Source organism: Pan troglodytes, chromosome 20 (genome assembly GCF_028858775.2).
Source record: "Pan troglodytes isolate AG18354 chromosome 20, NHGRI_mPanTro3-v2.0_pri, whole genome shotgun sequence".
Classification (NCBI taxonomy): domain Eukaryota; kingdom Metazoa; phylum Chordata; class Mammalia; order Primates; family Hominidae; genus Pan; species Pan troglodytes.
In genome coordinates this window covers 61115282-61136485 of record NC_072418.2, presented here as the reverse complement: position 1 = coordinate 61136485, position 21204 = coordinate 61115282, and the positions used below count along the sequence as shown (strand labels likewise).

The window sequence follows — 21204 nt, the reverse complement described above, 5'->3', positions numbered from 1 at the left end:
TAGTAATTGAGTCATTGTGTTAGCAAATGGGGACATACAGAAGTAAAAGAACACCTGCTCTCATCCATATTTTAAATATTTGTTCTAGATGTTCAGGTCAGATAATAAGCAAATTAGAAGAGACAAGACTACATTTATACTTATCAGTGTTTTATGTAGGGTTTGCCTTCTCTACGACATGATATAAAAATAGGATGAGACATTTCATTTTTATTATTCAATGGGGTTCTTTTCAGTGTATATTTTTTTCGTTCTGTCACATAAGGTGAGAGTTAAGGCTGGTCATTTGTCTGCACATATTACATTCACAGGATGTTTGCCCATATGAGTCCTCTGATGCTGAAAACAATGAGGACTCCTACTGAAGGGGTTCCCAAAATGCTGTGTTCAGAGAGGGATCCTTGCCAGTGAGTTCTGGGACACCCGAAGGCTTCCCAGCCCTATGTTCTTAGGTAATCTCTAGTACAACTTCTGTGATGCTGAATAAGGGAGCTATGCATAAAACCTTTCCCACAGCAATTATATTCTCATGGTTTCAGAAGCTCTTAGATGTAATACTCAATGTAAGAACTTTTCCAGTATGAATCCTCTCAAGATAAGACTGAGTTAGGCCAGAAGTCCTTCCTCACGTGATCATATTTCTGAGGTTTCTTCCCTGTGTGAGTTCTCAGATGGTGAAAAGTTCATGAAAAGGACTTACTTCATTTGGGGTGTTTGCTGGTTAATGTCCCATGAAAGATGGCAAAGATATTAAAGAGGGCAAAAACATTAAAGAGGGCAAAGACAGGCTGAAAGTGAATTTTTTCAAACTAAACACATTTACTCCATCTTATTCTTGGATAAAAGAATGGTATGCTGTTGATCACTCTATAGCCTATGTGACCCTCTCAAGCTATACAAAGGATGGAATCTCAAGAAGAATTTGGCTTTCTTCCTCCCAATAAAACACTCGCCTCATCAAACTTATTTTTCAGACTCATGTTTGGTCTATGTTTCAAAAAAGCTGCTAAGTTCTTATTTGTAGGACTCATTTCCTACTTAACTTTGTTTTTTTTTCTGCAGTGGCAGGATCCCAGCTCACTGCAACCTCCACCTTCCAGGCTCAAGCCAACCTCCCACCTCAGCCTCCCAAGTAGCTGCAACTATAGACACACGCCACCATGCCTGGCTAATTTTTGTATTTTATGTAGCAATAGGGTTTCGTCATGTTGCCCACGTTGGTCTCAAACCCCTGAGCTCAAATGATCTGCCCACCTTGGCCTCTCAAAGTGCTGCGATTACAGGCATGAGCCGCCGTGCCTGGCCTCTACTTAACTTCTTGACAAGTAAAAAATGTAAAATGCCCTGCAGGGTTTCCTAAATCATGACCTTCATAATAGTCTCTTCCCTGCATTCCTTTCCTAATGACTAAATCTGTAATAGTTTACATCTCAAGTATTCCACCCAAGAGCCACATATATGGCAATGGTTCTTGAAGGGACATTAGTGAGAGCTGAAGATTCGAGTGCCACCTATTTTCCCTACATTGCTTACTGTCACAGCATCATTCCTCATTCAGTGCTTTCCTGAGGATGAATGCCATTTGTCCTAGCATTTGTTTCCCTTCTACTTAAACCACGGGTCCCCAACTGCCAGGCCATGAACTGGTACCAGGCTGCACGGCAGGAGGTGAGCGGCAGGCAAATGAGCATTACCACCTGAGCTTCACCTCCTGTCAGATCGGCAGTGGCACTGGACTCTCACAGGAGCATGAACCCTATTGTAAACTGTGCATGAGGGATCTAGGCTGCATGCTCCTTATGAGAATCTAATGCCTCATGATCTGGGGTGGAACAGTTTCATCTCAAAACTATCCCTCCCCACCCCAAGGTCCATGGAAAAACTGTTTCCACAAAACCGGTCCCTAGTGCCAAAAAGGTTGGGGACTGCTGACTTGACTGCCATTCTTGCTATCATGGGAAGCTCGAGAAGCACACAGAGTTGTCAAAACGGCCCAAGTCTAAACTCAATACCAGTTCTGTCCATTAATGAGACACACAGCTATGCCACTGTTGGGAGAAACTGACCACTTTAGAAGACAGTTCTCCGTCTCACACTCACAGTAAAGCATTCCATTCTAAACACCTATGACTTCCACACGGATGTTTTTATGTGCTGTGTGGATCTCCTTCTTAGGTCTAAATAGGTGTATTCGACTGGATTTGCAAACCTTTGAGTGTCTCTATGGTGCCTTCTCATTCATCTGTCATTATAAGAATCAGTTAAGACATGGGACAATTCAAAAACTTCAATCAATGTGAAAGCTATTGAGTTATCCATACTATTAGTGTGTATATATATACAGACACACATATGTGTATATATATACACACACACATATATGTGTATGTGTATGTATGTATGTGTGTGTGTATATATATATATATATATTTTTTTTTTTTTTTTTTTTTTTTTTTTTTGAGACGGAGTCTCACTCTGTCGCCAGGCTGGAGTGCAGTGGCACCATCTCGGCTCACTGTAACCTCCGCCTCCTGGGTTCAATCGATTCACCTGCCTCAGCCTCCCGAGTAGCTGGGACTACAGGTGCACACCAGCATGCCCAGTTAATTTTTGTATATTTATTTATTATTTATTTATTATTATTATTATTTTTTGAGATGGAGTCTCACTCTGTGGCCCAGGCTGGAGTGCAGAGGTGCTATCTCAGCTCACTGCAAGCTCCGCCTCCCGGCTTCATGCCATTCTCCTGCCTCAGCCTCCTGAGTAGCTGGGACTACTGGCGCCCGCCACCGTGCCCGGCTATTTTTTGTATTTTTAGTAGAGATGGGGTTTCACCATGTTAGCCAGGATGGTCTCGAACTTCTCAGGTGATCCACCCGCCTTGGCCTCCCAAAGTGCTGGCATTATAGACATGAGCCACCGCGCCCGGCCAAAAAAAAAGATTAAAAATTATTTCAACATAAAAAGTAAAAAACAGGCCAGGTGTGGTGGCTCACACCTGTAATCCCAGCACTTTGGGAGGCCCAGGTGGGAGGATCACTTCAGGTCAGGGATTTGAGACCAGCCTGGCCAACATGGTGAAACCTTGTCTCTACTAAAAAGTCCAAAATATCAGCTAGGTGTGGTGGCAGGTGCCTGTAGTCCCAGCTACACAGAAGGCTGAGGCAGGAGAACTGCTTGAACCTGGGAGGTGGAGGTTGCAGTGATGTGAGATGGGGCCACTGCACTTTAGCCTGGGTGACAAAGTGAGAGCCTGCCTCAAAAAAAAAAAAAAAAAAAAAGGTAAAAAACAAAACACAAAAAACACAGAAAACACAAACCCCTTATTTCCTCCCCTCAGCAAAGTCTAGGTCTTTACCAGACATCCCCACATCCTTGGCTAATGCCAAAAACTCAGAAATAATTTTTCTCCCTTGTCATACACACACACACACCCACACACACACATATTTTTGAAACAAAGGCTGGAGTGCAGTGGTGTACTGCAATCTCAACCTCCCAGGCTGAAGTGATCCTCCTGCCTCCACACCCGGCTAATTTTTGTTATTTTTTTGCAGAGACTTGTATTCACCATGTTTCCCAAGCTGATCTCAAACATCTGGCCTCAAGCAATCCTCCTGCTTTGGCATCCCAAAGTGTTGGGATTACAGGTGTGAGCCACCACATCTGACCCTTTTATCTCATATGTGATATAGATATAGATATAGATATAGATATAGATATAGATATATTTTTTGAGACCGTTTCTTGCTGTGTTGCCCAGGCTGAAGTGCAGTGGTACAATCACAGCTCAATGCAGCCTCAAATTCCCAAGCTCAAGCAATCCTCCTGCCTCAGCCTCCCAAGTAGCTGGGACTACAGGGATGCAGCACCGCATCTGGCTTATTATTTTTATTTTTAGTAGAGATGGCGTTTTGCTGTGTTTGTCAGGTGGTCTTGAACTCCTTAGTTCAAGTGATCCTCCCACCTTAGCCTCCCTAAGTGTTGGGGTTCCAGTCATAAGCCATCACACCTGGTCCCTTTATCATATTTTTAAAAGAAGCGATGGACACATACAGGCACAGTCCTGTAGTCCCAGCTACTCAGGAGGCTGAGGTAGGAGAATCACTTGAACCCAGAAGGCAGAGGTTGCAATGAGCCGAGACTGCACCACTGCACTACAGAAGCCTGGATGACAGAGCGAGACTCTCAAAAAAAAAAAAGGCCAGGCGCGGTGGCTCACACCTGTAATCCCAGCACTTTGGGAGGCCAAGGCAGGCGGATCACGAGGTCAGGAGATCGAAACCATCCTGGCTAACACGGTGAAACCCTGTCTCTACTAAAAATACAAACAATTAGCTGGGCGTGGTGGCGGGCGCCTGTAGTCCCAGCTACTCGGGAGGCTGAGGCAGGAGAATGGCGTGAACCCAGGAGGTGGAGCTTGCAGTGAGCCGAGATTGTGCCACTGCACTCCAACCTGGGCGACAGAGCGAGACTCTGTCTCAAAAAAAAAAAAAAAAAAAAGAAAAAAGATAGTGACAAAAAGAATGTACAGTTGGACCTGTATATTCTGTGGGTTCCACATCTGTGGATTCAACAAACTCTGGATTGAAAATATTTGAGGGAAAAAAAAAAAATGAATGATGTGCCAAACATGGTAGCTAAAGACGGTAATCTCAGCACTTTGGGAAACTGACGCAGGGAGGATTGCTTGAGGCAAGCTCGATACCAGCCTGGGCAACATGGTGACAAACAAATATAAAACTTAGCCAGGCGTAATGGCGCACACATGTAGTTCAAGCTACTCAGGAAGCTGAGGCAGGAGGATCACTTGAGCCCAGGAGTTCAAGGCTGCAGTGAGCCATGATCATGCCACTACACGTCAGCCTGGGTGATACACAGAGTGAGACCTCAACTCAAAAAAATATATAAAAGATGGCTGCAAATGTACTGAACATGTGCAAACTTTTTTTCCTCGTCACCATTCCCTAAACAGTGTAACAACTACTTACACAGCATTTACATCATATTTGGTATTGTAAGTAATCTAGAGATGACTTCAACTATATGGGAGGATGTGAGTAAGTCACATGCAAACACTACACCATTTTATATTGGGGACTTGAGCATCTGTGGAGTTTGTTATGTGCAGGAGGTCCGACTTTACGTACGAAATATGTTAGACGCAGTCACCTACGAGAAATTCTTGATGGCTTGTTCTTTCACCCCTCTCAATCACTCACCTAGGCCCACTGAGTCCACCTATGAATCACACACACCTGATTTTCCCCAAATGTGCTGTTACTCTCAGGCCACTTATTACCACATGTTAGCAGGTATTACCAAGTATAACTGCGGGCCCTGCCTGCCTCCAATCTGTGACATACCACAATTCTTTCTTCACAGCCACCCAGAGTGAGCTGTGAAAAGCAATGTCACATCCCTTCATTTTACCTACTCCTAGTCCACTAGGCTCGAAGTGCCCCTCGAAATGCTAAGTTCTTTCCCATCTGACAGTCACCTCAAATGGTGCCTCCATGCCTAGAAGCTGTCTTCACCACCAATCCTATATGTCCACGGACTTATTTTCCTTCAGGAATTGGCTTAAATCTCACCCCTGCAGTGTCCCCTGACTAGGTCTTCTGAAGTAATTCCCCACTGCTCCCCTTCTTTATATCAGGCTTTTTTCCTTCTCAGTACATTTATCACTGTATCTGTGTAACATGTTTGTAAAAGGCCATCATTGTTTAGACTATGAAGTCTAAGATGGTAGAGATTATGTAAGTGCTTTGGTTTATCACCGAAGTTTTTAGTAAGTATATTGCATGGGACAGAAAAGGCCCTCCATAAGTATCTGTGAGGTGGAAGAAGGAGAAGAGGAAGGACAGCATCTAGTTAAGGACTCTTTCTGTGACAGAGCAGAGATGAGTTGGACACCCATCACCTCGGGCCGAGACTGCAACAGTACCTCCTGATGAGCCTCCCCTCATGTGGCCTCTGACTCTGGGACACCAGCCTGAATCTGTCACCTGTGGAGTCAGCTCTCCCAAGATGTGTGGCACCCACAGTGCCCCAGACACCAGCCAGATTTAGGATACTACCAGATCATCCAGAAGTGTACGGCCTGGAGGTTTGCCCATTCAGGACATGGGTCCTCAGCTCCAAGAAGGATGAAACGCAGACTTGTCACAGCCTGAGTAATCCAGAGACATAAAGACCAAAAGGAAGATCAGGAGGCTGGGCCGGGCGCAGTGGCTCACGCCTGTAATACCAGCACTTTGGGAGGCCGAGGTGGGCAGATCGCAAGTTCAAAAGATCAAGACCATCCTGGCCAACATGGTGAAACCCAGTCTCTACTAAAAATACAAAAAATTAGCTGAGCGTGGTGGTGTGCACCTGTAGTCCCAGCTACTCTGGAGGCTGAGGCAGGAGAATCACTTGAACCTGGGAGGCAGAGGTTACAGTGAGCCGAGATGGCACCACTGCACTCCAGCCGGGCAATAGAGTGAGACTCTGTCTCAAAAACCAAGGGGCACAGAAACCACTGCAGGCAGATACAAAGTAATTGCATTGCTGGAGACTTTGCAGATGAAATAGTTTAGTGACCTCTTTTGCTAACAAAGATTTTCAGTGAAGGGAATGGAAGGAAAAACTTTGAATGTGGAAACAAAAAACAAAATACTAATGCTGAGCCAGGAAGCTGAAATACGAAGAAATCAGAAACAGGGCCCCCAGAAAGGTTGGGGGTTGGGGAGAGTCACAGAGAAAGACTCTAGCCCTCTATTCTGTGGCAAACAGGTCATCACCAAGGATGGGGGTTAGGTGCAGATGTCACAGCTCAATACTGCCAGAAGTGGGCAGTTCTGATGCCACTTGCACCACAGCACAGAAAACAAAGAGAAGGGAAAGCATTCAGCACACTGATAGAAAAGCTGACCAAGCAAACACACAAAACCACCTCCACAACATAATTTATGAATACTGACACAAAAACCCTTTAAAAATTCAAGACCCCAGCAGCACGTTATAAAACTTCTATATCTATTATAATCCTATGTTAACTGCTCAAAGGAGAAGAATTGTGTGACCACTTTAGTATGCTCTAGAAGGGAAATAGAAGATATTACCGATTTTTATTCATCAGAAAAGACAACATGACTATTTGTTAATCCATATAAAACTGATTTGAATCAAAGCAGAATCTAGCATTAAGCTCATCAAAACCTAGAAACTTTTCCATTTAAGTCAGAGACTAGATACCGACTCTTTAAACTCTGAGCTTCACACGATTTTGGATATACTACCCATGATGAATACAACTACATGATGTAACACAACTGTTACAGATGATTAAAAAATTGGCCGGGCATGGTGGCACATGCCTGTAGTCCCAGCTACGCAGGAGGCTGAGGCACGAGAATCACTTGAACCCAGAGGGTGGAGGTTGCAGTGAGCTGAGATCGCACTGCCCTACAGCCTGGGTGGCAGAGGGAGACTCCATCTCAAAAAAAAAAAAAGAGAGATAAATTTTTTTTTTTGAGATAGAGTCTTGCTCTGTCGCCTAGGCTGGAGTGCAGTGGCGCAATCTGGGTTCACTGCAACCTCTGCCTCCCAGGTTCAAGTGATTCTCCTGCCTCAGCCTCCCAAGCAGCTGGGATTACAGGTGCGAGCCACCACGCCCAGCTAATTTTTGTATTTTTAGTAGAGACAGGGTTTCACCACGTTGGCCAGAATGGTCTCGATTTCTTGACCTCATGATCTGCCCACCTCAGCCTCCCAAAGTGCTGGGATTACAGGTGTGAGCCACCGTGCCCGCCCGGCCAAAAAAGATCAAAGAATTTAAGAGCATGACAGGTTCATCTGGAACAACTATGCAAGACCATGAAGCAGGATTAACCTGATCAGGTAACAGTAATAATGAAAACCTAATTAAATGTAATACACATCCCAACAGGATTTTCCCAATGAACACTGACAAGCTGAGAATAAGTGTTCTGGAGAAACAGATCGCTAAAGCCAGCTAAGGCTTTTTCTTTTTTTTAAATAACAAGGGGAACTACTATATATCAAAGTACAGTAACATGGCATTTACTCAGAGACAGAAAAGATCAAGGGAGAGCCCATAGAGGCCTGTATATAAAGACAGCTATTTAATCCATGACAAATATGATATTTCCAATAAGCAGAGGATGAACCCCACCCATATATAAAACGAAATTCCAGATAAACTGAACTAAAAAGAAAAAAATTTAAGTGCTGTGATCCCAGCACTTTGGGAGTCTGAGTCAGGAGGATTGCTTGAGCGCAGCAGTTCGAGGTATATAACACATACCACAACACACTAAAGTGTTTGGATAATCTACTTATATATGATACAGAATCTAAAACAGAAACAAAGACATATTTGAAAAGAAAAAGAAATTATAAAACTTCTATATAGAGACTACATAAAGGTAGACAATACATGGTCTGGGATATGATATTTCAATATTAACATCCAGAACATAGAGAATTCCCACAAACAAGAAAAAAATGAGAAAATATATGAACTCACAAAAGAAAAAATACAAACAGGCCATAGATTTATAAAATATGTCCAACTTGGTCCGTTGTGCGGAAAATGTGAACTAAATTGAACATATTGTATTTATCCCATCAGATCTGCAAACCTTAAAAAGACCATTACAAATTGCTGTTGATAAAGAAGAAAAAGAGTTGTCATTTACTTCAGCCAACTCTACGTAGGCTGAAGGATTTTTAATTTTTTTTTTTTTTGAGACAGGGTCTCACTGTCAACCAGGTTAGAGTGCAGTGGCATGATCACAGCTTACTATAACCTCAAACTCCTAGCCTCAAGCAATCCTACTGCCTTGGACTCCCAAACTGCTGGGATTACAGGCATGAGCCCCCGATGCCTGGCCTATTTTTAAAGATTTATATATATATACACACACATCTATTTTTTACATATATATATATATATATATATTTTTTTTTTTTTTTGAGATGGAGTCTCGCTCTGTCACGCAGTGGCATGATCTCTGCTCACTGCAACCTCCATCTCCTGGGTTTAAGCGATTCTCCTGCCTCAGCCTCCCAAGTAGCTGGGATTACAGGCACCCACCATGCCCAGCTAATTTTTGTATTTTTAGTAGAGATGGGGTTTCACCATTTTGGCCAGGCTGGTCTCAAACTCCCGACTTCAAATGATCTGCCTGCCTTGGCCTCCCAAAGTGCTGGGATTACAGCCATGAGCCACCGTGCCTGTCCTATTTTATTTTCTTTATAGAGACTGGGTCTCAAACATCCTCCCACCTCAGCCTCCCAAAGTGCTGGGATTACAGGTGTGAGCCACTGTGCCTGGCCTTAAAGGATTTGAGATGGCAATTTGTCACTACCAGATTTTTAGTTTACAACATTGGCTGATCTTGTAGTTCCATATTTAGAAATCCAACCTACAGAAAAACCAACTTGTTCGTGCAAAAAAAAAGTGTGCAAGGAAGTTTTCTGCAGTAAATTTAATGTCCACCAAAGGAAGAAAAATCAAATGTGGACCACACTGAAGCTGTTAAGAATAAAGCAGAGGTCGGGCACAATGGCTCATGCCTGTAATCCCAGCACTTTGTGAGGCCAAGGTGGGTGAATCACTTGAAGTCAGGGTTTCAAGAACAGCATGGCCAACATGGTGAAACCGTCCTTTACTAAAAATACAAAAACTAGCCTGGAGTCATGGTGCATACCTGTAATCCCAGCTACTGCAGAGGCTGAGGCTGGAAAATCACTTGAACCCGGGAGGCGGAGGTTGCAGGGAGCTGAGATCACACCACTGCACTCCAGCCTGAGCAACAGAGTGAGACTCCATCTCAAAAAATAAATAAAATAAAGCAGACCAGACAGACACGGTGGCTCATGCCTGGAATCCCAGCACTCTGGGAGGCTGAGGTGGATGGATCACTTGAGCTCAGGAGTTCAAGACCAGCCTGGGCAACATGGTGAAACACTGTCTCTACAAAAAAACAATTAAACGGGCATGGTGGTACATGCCTATAGATCCAGCTACTTGGAAGGCTGAGGTAGGAGGACAGCTTGAGTCCAGGACGCGGAGGGTGCAGTGAGCTGAGATCATGCCACTGCACTCCAGCCTCGGTGACAGAGACCCTGTCTCCAAAACAAAAAGAAGCTGACTTGTCTGTATTATAACACCCCCAAAATGTGTATATATATTCACATACATTCACGTAAGCCTATATAAGAAAGTCTGGCTGGAAATACACACCAGGGTTACCAGTGATTATGAGGGGAGGGCAGTAGACAATGCGTGTAACAGACTAAGGGAGCCCCTACTGTCAACACAAGTATCACCTGCCACCAGCAACAGGTTCACTTTCAACCAAGTAGGACACTGCTGACTGCGGAGCCAGAGAAAAACTTCGAGTTTGGTTCTGCAACTGCTCATCACAGCATCCCACCTGGGGTATCCCAATGTCTACTGCTTTTCCAAGATACTGGTCCCTGACTCATCAGTTGGCCCCTTCCCTGTGGGGGCTTCCCATGTCTGGTTCTCACCTGGAATGGTGTCTTGAGGAATTCCTCTCTCCACTGGCCAGAAATCTTCTGCCTCCTCTAACTGAGATACCACATCTGGTTTGGAAAGCTGATGTTCTGCTCAAAGGAAAAGAGACAGGGCTTGTGGGGGTCTGTGTTCAGGAGAAAATGCTATCCTACTGCAGCACAAGCCGTCTCCAGCTTCTCCCCTGCTAAGGCACATGACTTCTGGCCTAGAGCAGTGAACACAACTCCATCCATCCCTGTTGCTGGCTTTCCTAGACTCCTTTGCCAAGCAGCTAAGGGGTCCAGTTCTGGTCAGCCAGACACAAAGGGAGATCGGTCAGCTGGGAAAGCTTTTGCTTTCTGGTTAAACATGACAGCTGCGAAAGGGCTACCCCTTCTCCTTGTTTCTGCCTTGAACACAGATGCAATGCTTGGAGCCACAGCTGTGCAATGACTAGGGGGAACATGGAAAGGTTCACAATAACCAGAGTTTGAAGGGACAGGCTTTTTTTTTTTTTTTTGAGACGGAGTCTTGCTCAGTTGCCCAAGCTGGAGTGCTGTGATCCGATCTCAGCTCACTGCAATCTCCTCCACCTCCCATGTTCAAGCAGTTCTCCTGGCTCAGCCTCCTGAGTAGCTGGGGTGCTCGGCTAATTTTTGTATTTTTAGTAAAGACAGGGTTTCATCATGTTGGTCAGGTTGGTCTAGAACTCCTGACCTCAACTGATCTGCCTGCCTCAGCCTCCCAAAGTGCCAGGATTACAGGCGTAAGCTACCGTGCCTGGCAGGGACAGGCTCTTTGATGCTACTCCTAAGCTGTTGGGACACTGGCATCGCATTGTCTGGAATTTCTGTGGAGTTTCTTTTTTTTTTTTAATAGAGACACGGTCTATGTTGCCCATGCTGGTCTCAAACTCCTGGGCTCAAGCAATCCTCCTGCTTCAGTCTCCTAAAGTGAGCCACCATGCCTGGCCGGAACTCTTGTTGCAAGAACAATAAGCATCCACTACTGCAGCTGAAAACATCCCTGACAGACCCATCTCCCTGGTATTCAGGGAGGGATGGACTAGGCAATGATTCAGAAGTCATACTGAAAAGCTGCCCTTTTCCTACTGGTGCCCCTGCAGTCTGAGCCCAAGCAGACACATACTTCAGAGGTGCTACATTTGTGCTACAAAGCACAGATCCTTCTTGACCTGGAGGCCAGCCTTACCCACTGAGACCAGGTTCCTGTAGTTCTCCAGCATCACTTCCCTGTACAGGGACTTCTGTTTGAGGTCCAGCAGTCCCCACTCTTCCGGGGTAAAACCCAGTGTTACATCTTCAAAGGTCACTGGTTCCTAAAAATCCAGATTCTTGTTCAGCCACAGGCCATCCGCATCCACGACAAAAGAAAGACAGGGGAGGCTGACCAGGCCAGTGAAAGCACAGAATGGTCTACAAGATGACCCAAGGGCATTTTAGGAGTCTCATCCTGAGTTCCTGTCTTTGTCTGAAACCCCAAGCAAACCCAAGCTTGACTCTATTCAGGTTACAATAAGGAGAGCAACACATGAGATCTCTGTAGCATATGAAAATCTGTCCATTTTATTTATTTATTTATTTAATTAATTTATTTATTTATTGTTTTGAGACAGAGTCTCACTCTGTCTCCTAGTGGAGTGCAGTGGCGCAATCTTGGCTCACTGCAGCCTCCACCTCCCAGGTTCAAGCGATTCTCCCGCCTCAGCCTCCTGAGTAGCTGGGATTACAGGCACATACCACCATGCCCGGCTAATTTTTGTATTTTTAGTAGAGATGGGGTTTCACCATGTTGGTCAGGCTGGTCTCGAACTCCTGACCTTGTGATCTGCCTGCCTCGGCCTCCCAAAGTGCTGGGATTACAGACGTGAGCCACCGCACCCGGCCCTATTTTTCTTTTCTTTTTTTTTTGAGACGGAGTCTCTCCCTGTCGCCCAGGCTGGAGTGCAGTGGTGCCATCTCGGCTCACTGCAAGCTCCGCCTCCCCGGTTCACGCCATTCTCCTGCCTCAGCCTCCCGAGTAGCTGGGACTACAGGCGCCCGCCACCACGCCCGGCTAATTTTTTGTATTTTTTTAGTAGAGACGGGGTTTCACTATGTTAGCCAGGATGGTCTCAATCTCCTGACCTCGTGATCCACCTGCCTCGGCCTCCCAAAGTGCTGGGATTACAGACGTGAGCCACCGCGCCCGGCCCCCTATTTCTTATTCATTTGAAAATTCTGACTTTGGGAGTGGGGCGTATGCCTCCTAGGGAATTCTCTGAGCTGCACCATCACACCCAAGCCGTCAGCCCCTACCCAGGGCCCTGATGCTTCTTTCTATCTCCTTCACCTGTCAGGGATCCATCCTCACCTGTCTTTTCTACTTGTTATTGAACTCTGCTGCTGTCACCTCTTGCTTGATGCCAATTTATCTGCCGAAATCTAAACATAAGCCTGATCCCTGCATAGACCTTTGGGAGGCCGAGATGGTCGGATCACCTTAGGTCAAGAGTTCCAGACCAGCCTGGCCAACATGGTGAAACCCCGTCTCCACAAAAAACACACAAAAAAAATAAAAAATAAAAAAAATTAGCTGGGCATGGTGGCACACGCCTGTAGTCCCAGCTACTCGGGGAGGCTGAGGCAGGAGAATCACTTGAACCCAGGAGGCGGAAGTTGCAGTGAGCCAAGATCGCGCCACTGCACTCCAGCCTGGGCGACAGAGGGAGACTCCATCTCAAAAAACAAAAAACAAACAAACAAACAAAAGACCTGTCAATTACTCTTCCCAATATAAAGGATACAAGCAAGAGCCTTAACCTGGCCTTCAGAAGCCCCTACAATCTGGTCTCTATTCTAACTACACCCTTGGAAAACCAAGCAACCTGCGGTTCCACCATCACGCAGGATCTCTCATGCCCAACCAATCTCTACCCCCTCCCCGAGGTGCTCTGGAGGATGGGGGTATCTCAGGGAAGGTGGTATCTCACCACCATCCGCATCCTCCCAGGTGCAGTAGCGGACTCAAAAGCTGAAGGAAGCCTCTACTCACACAGGACCAGGCCGTCGGAAGCCTGGAGGCCATAGTTTCCTCCTTCTCAATGTGTCTCTGGTGGAAGTGGGCAGAGTCCTGAGGAAACCGAAGTTGGGAGGGGAGGGAGAGGCTTAAGGTGTCCGCTGGGGAGCTACCGCAGCCTCCGCCCAGGAACGGCTCCCTCAGCGGGAAATGACAAGTCCACCCAAACTGGAAAACGCCCAGAGTGAGTCATAGGACTCCCACAGGACTGGATAGGACCAGTTTTCCCCTCCCCGAGAGGACACCGAGCCTCCTCTGTCCCGCGCATCGGAGGGGATCGCCTCCCTGGCCCAGACCCCACGCTTCCGGAGGCGATCTGTTCTCTCCACCCCGGCGCCCCGAAAGCACTGTCTCCCCTCGGGGTTCCGGGTCACCGACCCCATCCCACAGAGCGGCGGGAGGACTGCAGGCACGGCCGGCTCAGGGTACCCGAGCTCGGCGGAAAATGCAGAGGCCGCGCTCGCCCCCAACTAACGGTTCCGGACCCGCCCAGCGCAGCCCCCGACGGACGCAGGTTTCGCGCGGCACTCACCCGGCGCGCGCCGCACAATGGCGCCCGTCGGCCGGCGGCGAAGTGCGTCAGCCCGCCGTCCCGAACTACAACTCCCAGACGCCCCCGCGACGCGCCAGCTTGCCTCACCCAGCGGCGGCCATCTTGACTGGCCGGTTAGGGGCGGCAGGCGAAGCCGGGGACAGCAGGAGGAGGGTACTCGTCGATGTCTCTCGGCGGTCCAGCTGGGCAAGGGGAGGCCTCTGGTGAGGGACGCTAGGCCGCAGGGCCCCACACTAATGTGGGCGGCGACCCGAGCTGGGAGAGAGTCGTGCCCTGCCACGAAGGCGACCACTCTTGGGGCAGAGCAGAAGCTGGAGAAAGGAAAGGCGCTGGACAGGGGTCAGGCCGGAAGTGCTGAAATGGGTGATGCTTGGTTGGGTGGCGGTGGGGGCGGGATTAATTATGACGTCCCTTGGGAAGAGGAAGGGCGGGTAGGGCCGGAAGTGCAGGGGGCGGGCCTAACTGGCCGTCCATCTGGGTGGAGGGGCGGGGACAGGGAGGGCGGGGAGAATGTAGGAGGCGGGGCTAGAGTCCACGCAACTTTTGGGGAAGGAGGGGGACTGGAAGACGGAAGTCGCGGGGGGAGTGGGGAGAGGTACTGAAGTTCCACCAGTTTCAAAGTCGAGAAAGAAGGGGAGGACTGGGAGAGCCGGAAGTGTGCAGGAGTTGGGACTGACGGCACTTATGTTTCTGGGAGATGGGTCCTGCCTGAAAGTGAGGGTGGACAGGGCCAAGTGTCCACTCAAGGTCAGGGAGGGGAGGGAAACTCGGAGGACCGGAAGTGTGATGGGAACGTGGCCAAACGTCCACCCTAGTTCTGGGGATTAGAGGAAGGGAGTAGGAAGGTCAGGGGTGTGCAAGGGGAAGGAGGGAAGACTAGGTGGACCACAAGTGTGATGGGAATGAGGCCAAACGTCTACCCTAGTTCTGGAGAGATGATCAGGGCTAACTGTACCCCAGGCATTGGGGAGGAGGAGCAGGATCCTCTGCCTAGTGTCCCCCTGTGGTCCAGTTTGCTCCTGGAAGCTGAGGTGCTCATGTCTAGGGAGAGGAAACCTAAGTCTGTAGCTGTCCAGGACCTGGTGTGTGCCACCCATCCTTGGGCCCAGGGTGCTCTCATCTTCCTTGGGAGCTCAGGACAAGGAGGTATTCTCTTGGCTTCCTCAAGGACCGACATTTGGTGTTTTCTTATCTTCCTTAGGTCCCAGGTCCTAGTATGGTCTTATCTTCTTGGGACCTGAGGGTCCTAATGATCTCTCTCGGTGCTCAGGACCCTGTGTCCTCTTTCTTGATATTTCCTGGCAGGTCTCAGCAGCCCTCTGCCTCCCTCTGGTGGTCGTGTACACTGCCTGCTAAACTTGTTCCACGGGTTGTTGGTTTTTTTGGTCACTGTGGAGGATCCAACCTCAGGCTACACATTGTTTAATTGTTGCTGTTAGTGTGTTGATTTTGGCATAGGAGTATTTACTCAGAGACTGTGCAGATATCTTATAGTCTAATAATATTTCATTGGATTTTTCTTCTCTATTATAGATACAACACCATCCCCAATTAATAAGTAATTTGATATCTTGTTTTTCCATATTTCAACTTTAAAAAATTAACATTGTATAGTCCTAGCTAGTATGACAGAGCTATGTTAAGTAGTCATGTTTACTAATAGTCTTGTTTTGTTCTGGATTTGAATAGGGATACGTCTAGCCCTTCATCTTCAAGTTTGATGGAGGCCCTTAATCACAAGGAAGCAAACCCCCTTGGAAATTCTTTTTTTTCTTTCTTTTTTTTTTTTCTTGAGACAGGGTCTTGCTCTGTCACCCCGACTGGAATGCATTGGTGCAATCACAGCTCACTGCAGCCTCCACCTCCTGGGCCCAAGTGATCCGCCCACCTTAGCCTCTCAAATAGCTGGGACAGGTGCACACCACCACACCTGGCTTTTTTTTTTTTTTTGGAGACAGAGTCTTGCTCTGTCGCCCAGGCTGGAGTGAGGTGGCACAATCTCGGCTCACTGCAACCTCTGCTTCCTGGGTTCAAGCGATTTTCCTGCCTCAGCTGCCCAAGTAGCTTGGACTACAGGTGTGTGCCACCATGCCTGGCTAATTTTTGTATTTGTAGTAGAGACGGGGTTTCACCATGTTAGCCAGCCTGGCCTCGAACTCCTGACCTCAGGCAGTCTGCCCACCTCAGCCTCCAAAGTGCTGAGATTATAGGCATGAGCCACCCCGCCTGGCCTCTTTTGTACTTTTTTGTAGAGACAGAAACCTCACTATGTTGCCCAGGCAGGTGGAAATTCTTCTAATGATTTCTTTCTATTTATATGGTATAGGATAAAACCTGATTTTTGATTAAAAGAATTTGTTTTTGAGACAGGGTCTTGTTCTGTCGCCCAGGCTGGAGAGCAGTGCTGCAGTCATGGCTTACTGCTGGCCCAACCTCCTGGGCTCAAGTGTTCCTCCCATCTCAGCTTTCCAAGTAGCTAGGACTGACTACTGGTGTGCATCACCACACCTGGCTAATTTTTAATAAATATTTATGTAGAGATGAGGTCTCAGTGTGTTGTCAGGGCTGGTCTTGAACTCCTGGACTCAAGCAATCCTCCCGCCTTGGCCTCCCAAAGTGCTGGGATTGCAGGCATGAGCCACCATGCCTGACCAAAGATGTTTTGGTTTTCTTTTTTTGTTTTGAGACAGAGTCTCGCTCTTTCGCTCAGGCTGGAGTGCAATGGCGCGATTTCGGCTCAACTGCAACCTCTGCCTCCCGGGTTCAAGTGATTCTCCCTGCCTCAGCCTCCTGAGTAGCCGGGCGTGCCACCATGCCCGGCTAATTTTTGTATTTTTAGTAGAGATGGGGATTTGCCATGTTGGCCAGGCTGGTCTCGAACTCCTGACCTCAGAGGATCCGCCCACCTCGGCCCCGCAAAGTGCTGGGATTACAGGCTTGAGCCACTGCGCCCAACCTAAAGATGGTTTTATATAAGCATATTATTGAAGATTGATTTATGAGAGCCATTTTAATTCAACTTTTAATAATTGCATACTCTTTTCCTGTTTAGCAAATTAAATATGCTGTTTATTGTAATTTGTAAAATAAAAATGACTTCTGAAGAAATGTTAACTATTAAACATGTAAAATGTTGAAAAAATGTTATTCATCGTTGTTGGATTTAGACAGTGCCTCGATTGCTTGTTCAAAACCTTCTGGGCCAGATGTATTTTGGAATTCATGATCATTTGGATTTTAGTAGGATGGTAATGTATTTACACCATACAGTGTGTAAATCCCTAAGAGGTCTGGGGTAGCACCTGCCATCAAACACATGAGTATATCTGTAGCAAAATACAAGAAGATTTACACTAGGTGGAAGAGAGGCAAAATATAAATAGCCTTGTTCATATAAATTTTGCAGACTCATAACAGGGAGAAATTTTCTGTTAGAAAATATCTGGAATTTTGAATTACATAGAAGGCATTATGGATCATAAGTGAAAATGTGTGTTGTAGAAATAGTAGTTATTTCATTCAATTGCAAAGTTTAATTTTTACTTTTTCTCTCTTAATATAGTCTGCATAGGGCCAGGTGCGGTGGCTCACACCTGTAATCCCAGCACTTTGGGAGGCTGAGGTGGGTGGATCACCTGAGGTCAGGAGTTCGAGACCAACCTGGCCAACATGGTGAAACCCCGTCTCTACTAAAGGGGGCTCCATCTCAAATATATATATATTCCACATAGTCAGGCATAGGTTTATTGAGATACTGAGTTATTTAAATATATTAATATTTTTCCATGTGCTTTTTTTTTTTTGAGATGGAGTTTTGCTCTTGTTGCCCAGGCTGGAGTGCAATGGCACTGCAACCTCCGCCTCTGCCTCCCGGGTTCTAGCGGTTCTCCTGCGTCATTCTCCCTAATAGCTGAGATTACAGGCAGATGCCACGACGCCCAGCTAATTTTTATATTTTTAGTAGAGACAGGGTTTCACCGTGTTGGTCAGGCTAGTTTTGAACTTCTGACCTCAGGTGATCTGCCCATTTTGGCCTCCCAAAGTGCTGGGATTACAGGAGTGAGCCACTGCCCCTGGCCCCATATGCTTTTTTAAATCAATGGTCTACTGTTGGTTTAAATTAAACAACATATGGCTGGGCGCAGTGGCTCACGCCTGTAATCCCAGCACTTTGGGAGGCCAAGGCGGGCAGATCATGAGGTCAGGAGACCGAGACCATCCTGGCTAACATGGTGAAACCCCGTCTCTACTAAAAATACAAAAATTAGCCGAGCATGGTGGCGGGCGCCTGTAGTCCCCGCTACTCGGGAGGCTGAGACAGGAGAATGGCATGATCCCAGAAGGTGGAGCTTTCAGTGAGCCGAGTTTGTGCCACTGCCTTCCAGCCTGGGTGACACAGCGAGACTCCATCTCAAAATAAATAAATGAATAAATAAATAATAAATAAACAACATATGACTAAGAATAAAATATGTAAAGCTATAAGTTGGCCCAAACCACTATGGCAGCTGGACCATTATGGCAGCTAGTGGTGTTCAACTGAGTCCTAAGCCAGCTGTGCAACTGAATCATGGACCCAGGATTTGATCTCCACTCATCATTCTCTGTCTCTGTTTCATCACACAGAGCATCTCAAATTGTTCCATGTAAAGGGGGACACATTTTAAAATCATTTTTAAAAAGAAGAAAGATGTGTCTTTCCATCTTTGAAATGTGAGCTTTGAGGACACCTCTCTGAACTTCTGAGAGCTTGGGAACGTAAGGTTACAGAAGTATGGATAAATTAATGTGCATTTGAACTATAAATTATTAATATCATAGCTTTTTTCCCAGAAAAGAGGCTCTTTAGTTACTGCTGCTCATTCATTCTTTGCCTGTTTTCCCCAACATCAAAGGTAAACTCACCATCAAGATAATCCACACTGGACATAACACATGGGGGAAAGGCTAAGAATTTGGGCTCTGAGCAGAGGCCGATCACAAACAACCTCCAGAAAACGGCCTGCCTCAAAGAGGAATGCAGGAAGTCCACAGAATGCCGGACAAACCAGTGAGGCAGGTTTGGAATAATCTAGTACATGCCTTTGCACCCTGTATCCGTTAAGGCATGTTTGGTTGGAAATAAATAAAAACCCAAATAACCAACGCCGTTTTCCCACAAAGAAAATCTGCAAGTATAGGTCTTTTCTGGTGCTGGTTAAGCTGCCCACTGAAGTCACGGAGGATGAGGCTCACTCTTTCCCTCTTGCTGTCCTTAGTGTGGGGCATCTTTTCTTTAGGCCAGTAGGATGTAGACAAGGAACAAGCCAGCCACACACCTCCTGCTAGTCCTGAACACCACCCATCTCAATATTTCCTGCCTTAGGAAATCGACCTTTTCTTCTCTGATGAGAACTGACTCCTGTCTCTCTTCTTGAGTCTTTTTCTTGTTTACTCCTCTATTCAGTAACCGTGGAGGATACACACATCGAAAATGACAGAAATCTGCTCTCAGCAATGCTGAACATTTTCCAGATATTCTTGTTACTACAAATAAAGTATGAGGCCAGGCTCATACCTATAATCCCAGCACTTTGGGAGGCCAAGGCGGGAGGGTCACTTGAGCTCAGGAGTTCAAGACCAGCCTGAGCAACGTAGCAAAACCTCGTCTGTATTAAAGCAAAAAACGTAGCTGGATGTGGTGGCACACTCCTGTAGTCTTAGCTACACAAGAGGCTGAAGTAGGAGGATCATGAGCTGAGGAAGTTGAAGCTGCAGTGAGCCCTGATTATGCCACTGCACTCCAGCCTGGGCGACAGAGCTTGAACTTGTCTTAATAAATCAATCAATCTTATATGAAATAGACCTGAGTGCTGTAATGATTGGGAAAGGAAACCTAAAAATGCATTATTAACATTAACATACTTTAAAAACCCAATTGAAAACTTTAAAAATCAAGATTACAATAAGCTAGGCAGAATACAAAAGATGGACAAATCAACACCACAAAGCAATGCACAAAATCTATACCTGCAGCAAGTATATTGAAATGGAGGTTCCTGTCACAATAGAATCATAAAAACATAAAATGTCTGAAATTAGTTTGTTGGGAAATGTGAAGATAAGTTTTGGAAGAATTACAAGTAAACTTACATAAATGAAAATGCTTATCAAGTTCAAGGATAGATGGCCAATGAGTAAAGTGTCAGTTACCCAAATTCATCACTAGATACAATGAAAGAGCACATAGGATTATAACAGAGCCTTTTGGGAGGCTTGACCCTTGAACTTTCTTTTGTGCTTCCTCCTCCTCCAGTGTGAGAAAGAACTGATTGCTATTCTTCACATAACCAATTGGCTTCAAACTCATCTTAAGGAGAAACGCCTGCAGAAATGACTAGTTCAGGCATGTTCTTTGCTTTTGCCAATAAATTTGGACTTCAGAGCCATCAATAGCATACAGTTCTTATCACGGAGTTATTTAGGGGCCATGGCGAGGAAATCACTTTGTGGTTCAGCAAGTTGGCACAGTTTATTTTGAATGGAAGTGTGTGATTAATTCTGGGCACCTATTTTCACCCAGAGAGGACCCATGCCACACGCTATGAACAGAGAAAGAGAGACAGCATCCACATCTGCATGGATCACTTGAGTCCACCACATCCCAGAGTGTGCTTCCATGTCACACCCTTGGACTTGTGGAATATCTCCTTTCCATCCTTGCAGCCCCTTGGCTGTGCCTCTGAGGCTACCAGGCCCTTCCTTCTGACTGCAGTGGCCTCTGCTCTGCATGAGATGTCTGCCTTGCAGGAAGTGTCTCTGAGTCAGGGCAGCAGGGGCCATCCTGAGCCAGCAGAACTGGTTACCTGTGATGGCTGCTCCTAGGAGTCCCCAAACTGTGGCTTAGCATGACCAAACGAGACTTGAGAGCAAAAGCTGGTGGGGAGCAAGAAAGGGTTATCATGTAAGGTGTAGTTTTGGCAGAAGTGACAGTATGCCACCATTCATGATCTTAAATTTCACTGACTGGGCACAGTGGCTCACATCTGTAATCCCAGCACTT

At 46.5% G+C, this 21204-nt stretch overlaps 1 protein-coding gene across 13 annotated transcripts in view; it reads right to left on the bottom strand.

The window, feature by feature from the left end:
* The window catches only part of ZNF274 (zinc finger protein 274), a 58645-nt gene that overhangs the window by 16038 nt on the left and 21403 nt on the right, over positions 1–21204 (bottom strand). The window contains exons 1-4 of one of the 13 annotated variants that reach the window (XM_001144917.5): positions 14142–14585; positions 13586–13663; positions 11744–11870; positions 10546–10641 (exon numbers count right to left, since the gene is read on the bottom strand). The exons of 1 other annotated variant lie outside the window; for it this stretch is intronic. In XM_001144917.5, coding sequence (XP_001144917.1) covers positions 10546–10641; positions 11744–11870; positions 13586–13618 — 256 coding nt within the window. In that variant the 5' untranslated portion in view covers positions 13619–13663; positions 14142–14585. Of the gene's footprint in view, positions 1–10545; positions 10642–11743; positions 11886–13523; positions 13664–13987; positions 14608–21204 lie in introns of those variants that run through there. 11 more of the 13 variants (XM_063802330.1, XM_063802328.1, XM_009436581.4 and 8 more) reach the window with 11 other exon arrangements.